The sequence below is a fragment of the Cebus imitator genome, unplaced genomic scaffold (assembly GCF_001604975.1).
Source record: "Cebus imitator isolate Cc_AM_T3 unplaced genomic scaffold, Cebus_imitator-1.0 Scaffold96, whole genome shotgun sequence".
Taxonomy (NCBI): Eukaryota; Metazoa; Chordata; class Mammalia; order Primates; family Cebidae; genus Cebus; species Cebus imitator.
In genome coordinates, this window is record NW_016107411.1 from 2,489,312 (window position 1) to 2,493,840 (window position 4,529).

A 4,529-nucleotide genomic window follows, 5' to 3' on the forward strand; every position below is an offset into this window, starting at 1 on the left:
TGTGGTGGTAGGCTCCTGTAGTCCCAGCTACTGGGGAGGCTGAGGCAGGAGAATGGCTTGAATCCGGAAGGCAGAGGTTGTAATGAGCCAAGATTGTGCCATTGCACTCCAGCCTGGGCGACAAGAGAAAAACTCTGTCTCGAAAAAAAGAAACTAAACTAAAATGTTATCCAATCACCCCACCTCAGACTCTGCCTTCCAAACCCGCAGTATTCCATGGTGTATAAACAAGAACCTGGCTCTCTGTCTCTTACCTGTTGCCTCGCTGGAGGGCGCGAGTCTTCTTTTCTGCCATCTCTCGCTGGCGCAACACCTCCAGTTCTGCAATATCTGTACTCCGCTCCTGAGCTAAGCGTCCCCGTCCTACTCCCGCCAGTTGCTCAGGATTCTAGATTGGAACAAAGAGGGAAAAATCAGAAGGACAGTCATTCCTTATTCTGAGTTCACGCCTACATGGGATGCAATGAGTGAACAAAATAGAACCATTAACGGGACACTATGTAGTCACTCTCCCTTACTGAGGGGGATACGTTCCAAGATCCCCACTGGATGCCTGAAACTGCAGACAGTACTGAAATAATATATGTATATATTTGTATACATATGTTTTTATATATGTATACACATGTACATGTTCTGTTTTATAGAACATATATATGTTCTAAATGTTATCAGAAAACATAGAACATGTATATATATATATATATATACATATATATACACACACACACACATTCTATTATGTTTTTTCAATCTGATAACCAAGATGGCTAGTTCATGGCTAACAGGCATGTATACAGTGTGGATATGCTGGACAGAGGGATGATTCACATCTTGGTCAGGACAGACAGGGACAAAAGATTTCATCACACTACTCAGAACAATGTACAAGTTTAAAACTTCTAAAATGTTTATTTCTGAAATTTTCCACTTAATATTTTCAGACCACGGTTGACTGTGAGTAACTAAAATTGAGGAAAGCGAAACTGTGAAGAAGTGGGTACTACTGTACTCAAGACATGGCAGGCCAGGTACGGTGGCTCACGCCTGTAATCCCAACATTTTGGAGAGGCTGAGGCAGGCGGATCACCTGAGGTGGGGAGTTCGAGACCAGCCTGACCAACATGGAGAAACCCCGTCTCTACTAAAAATATAAAATGAGTTGGGCATGGTGGTGTATGACTGTAATCCCAGCTACTTGGGAGGCTGAGGCAGTTAAATCGCTTGAACCCGGGAGGCAGAGGTTGCGGTAAGTCAAGATCACGCCACGGCACTCCAGCCTGGGCAACAAGAGCGAAACTCTGTCAAAAAAAAAAAAAAAAAGACATGGCTACTCCAGCTGTCACCTGACTTCCCCAAATAATGCAGACGTTATCAGAAGAGCAATTCTGGCTGTACAGTAGAAAAGCACATGGACGGAGGGGACGCGGGCAATAGGCCAGGGTCTCACCTGGTCACGAAACATAAGGGAGACAATCTCTAGCACATGTAGGCTCCACTGCTGCTCTGCAGACGAGCTGGCCAGAAAGAGGAGCAGGTCGTCCAGGCCACTGAGGTGAATCGCCCAGAGAAGCTGGTCATGGACACTGGCATCATCATCAATCTTCTGAACAGTGAGTGGTGAGGGTAGAAAGGAAGCTCATTCAATCCCACTGCCCTGCCTTGAAGCCCTCCAGCTCATTCTTTGACCACGCCTCCTCCCCCAGACTTGTCAGAGGACAGAATAGCTTTAAAAGGGCCGCTCAACCTAACCATGCGCAAGAACATAGAATACCCAAGACCCTCACCTTCTCCTGATCGAGGTCAGCTGGGACATGGAGAATGTTTCTAACCAGCAGTAGGATCCGCTCAATCAGCAAGTTGTCTTCCTCCTGCCGTTCCTCCCAGCCCTAACCAGAAGAGAGTTAGAGGAAGAGACTCACTGTGGAAGGCAGGCAGCATGTACCCTGGCTGAAAGACCCAGGCAAAGAAGAGAATCAGGATTAAAGAGGTAAAACAGTACAGAGAGACTGTACTCTGGCAGCCAGAGACTATGGATTGGACTACCATATCCCCAAGGACTGGGACCATATCTCAGCATCTAATCATTGCCCGGAGAAGGTGCAAAGTGCTGTTTCATGGGATCCTGTAAGGTGAAGACTCACTCACCAGCTGCAGCAGCTCATACAAGGTTTCACTGAGGACTCCAAAAGCCTTCTCACTTGCAAAGGCCTGTGAAATAGGGGACCAGATCTTAAGTAGTGGTCATCTATTTCTTCCCCACTGCCCCATATTCCACCCCAGGAACTCCAAAGGAAAGCCTTACCACTTTGTAGGCCTGCAAATAAGTTAGCACCTGCAAAAAATGGTGCCGAAAGCTGGGCTCCTTAGGCAGACTGCCAAAACAGAGCAAGGCTGGTTGTGTCAAGTTCACCATCAGTCTGGGAGACAATGAAGAAGGGAGAAGTTAAGTTGCCTTACCAGCTCAAATGCCAACCCTATAAGCTCAAACACCAAAGGCTGGCGCATGGCGAAAGTTTAAGAGCTAGGGAGGCAACCTGATAACAGCATCAAAGAGAGGCTTGTCCTGGCGGTGCTGGGTGAGGATGGGCAGGAGGTCACTCTGTAGGATCTGGGCTGCCCCCAGCTGCTGACGCACATCTCGTGTCTCATCCTCATGCCTCAAGTAGCGGATCAGATCCTTCACACTCTCTTCCGAGACAGAACAAAACATGTATGTGGAACCCTGGAAGAAGCTCCATCCAGGCCCACCGTGCTTTTCACACCCATGGTTTGAGAAATCCAACAGACCTCCTTAATTTGAGCAAATTTTTTCCTGTTTCCTCAGGTACTCACCTAAGCAATCTGGTTCCTTGTGGTAAGTGTCTCCCTCTAAGTACCCAAGGGCACTACATGTGGCTAGAAGTTCACAGTTCATCATGGACAAATCTATACATCAGTGGACCAGCCAACAGAGAAGGAAGTGGAGAAACAGGAGACAGAAATGACGAGGCCTGCAGAGACAAGGAAAGTTAAAAAATGGAAGGTCCTCTCCATGAAAAGAAGACAGGAACAGGACAAGGCCCTAATGCTCACAATATTCTGAACAAGAGCCTCAAATGTTTGACTTTTGTCATAATCAAAAGTTTTGCTTTCAGTCCCAGCGAAAGTTTTAAATAAATTATGGCTTCTACCTGATCAAAACCAAACAGGCTCCGGCCTATGAATTAAGCACCTGCCCTGGCCGGGCATGGTGACTCACACCTGTAATACCAGCACTTTGGGAGGCTGAGGCAGGTGGATCACCTAAGGTTGGGGGTTCGAGACCAGCCTGACCAACATGGAGAAACCCTGTCTCTACTAAAAACACAAAATTAGCCGGGCATGGTGGCACAAGCCTATAATCCCAGCTACTCAGGAGGCTGAGGCAGGAGAATCACTTGAACCTGGGAGTTGGAGGTTGCAGTTAGCAGAGATCACGCCATTCTACTCCAGCCTGGGTAACAGGAGTGAAACTCCATCTCAAAAAAAAAATACAAAAAAACCCACCTGCCCCAATACTTTAACCTGAGTCTAAAACTGTAGAAACAGTCTGTTTCAGAGTTAAGATAACCTAGTAGGAAAAAAGTTTGGTTAGAGAAGTGTATCTACTCTGAGACTTTCACCCTTAGAGAGCTCTGCAGGCTTGGAGACAGGGTGGGAGCTTATCTCCCCTTTAAAACCGTTAGACCCAGCTGGGCGCCGCTCCTCACACCTGTAATCCCAGCACTTTGGGAGACCAAGGCGAGTGGATCACCTGAGGTCAGGAGGTTGAGGCCAGCCTGGCCAACATGGCAAAACCACTTCTATACTAAAAATACAAAAATTAGCCAGGCATGGTGGCACATGCCTGTAATCCCAACTACTTGGGAGGCTGATGCATAAGAATCACTTGAACCTGGTAGGCGGAGGCTGCAGTGATCCAAGACTGTGCCACTGCAGTCTGGCCTGGGCAACAGAGTGAGACTCTGTCTCAAAATAAATAAATAAATAAAACTGTTAGATCCTGGTTGGGCACAGTGGCTCATGCCTATAATCCCAGCACTTTGGGAGGCCAACGCAGGATGATCATTTGCCCCAGAGTTCAACATTAGCCTGGCCAACATAGGCCAACATAGTGAGACCCCATCTCCACAAAAAGCCAAGCGTTGTGGCACACATCTACCTGTAGTCCTACCTACCCAGGAGGCTGAGGCAAGAGGACTGCTTGAGCCTAGGCGTTCAAGGTTGCAATGAGCTGTGATCGCACCACTACACTCCAGCCTGGCTTACAGTCTCTGGAAAAAAAAATTGCTCAAACCATTTCACCCTCCGCTTTTTGTGGCTCTTCCACACAATCACAGCTCTGATGTACCACAGGAATTAAAAACCGAGCTCTGGCCAGGCACGGTGGCTCACGCCTGTAATCCCAGCACTTTGGGAGGCCGAGGCGGGTGGATCACGAAGGCAAGAGATCGAGACCATCCTGGTCAACATGGTGAAACCCCGTCTCTACTAAAAATACAAAAAAT

The 4,529-nt window shown here is 47.7% G+C and overlaps 1 protein-coding gene across 1 annotated transcript in view; it reads right to left on the minus strand.

The window, feature by feature from the left end:
• The window catches only part of TIMELESS (timeless circadian regulator), a 32,392-nt gene that overhangs the window by 16,151 nt on the left and 11,712 nt on the right, over nt 1-4,529 (minus strand). Inside the window, exons 2-8 of the mRNA XM_037741255.1 lie at nt 2,836-2,993; nt 2,538-2,691; nt 2,306-2,420; nt 2,149-2,211; nt 1,788-1,889; nt 1,451-1,606; nt 254-388 (exon numbers count right to left, since the gene is read on the minus strand). Coding sequence (XP_037597183.1) covers nt 254-388; nt 1,451-1,606; nt 1,788-1,889; nt 2,149-2,211; nt 2,306-2,420; nt 2,538-2,691; nt 2,836-2,920 — 810 coding nt within the window. The 5' untranslated portion in view covers nt 2,921-2,993. The remainder of the gene's footprint in view (nt 1-253; nt 389-1,450; nt 1,607-1,787; nt 1,890-2,148; nt 2,212-2,305; nt 2,421-2,537; nt 2,692-2,835; nt 2,994-4,529) is intronic.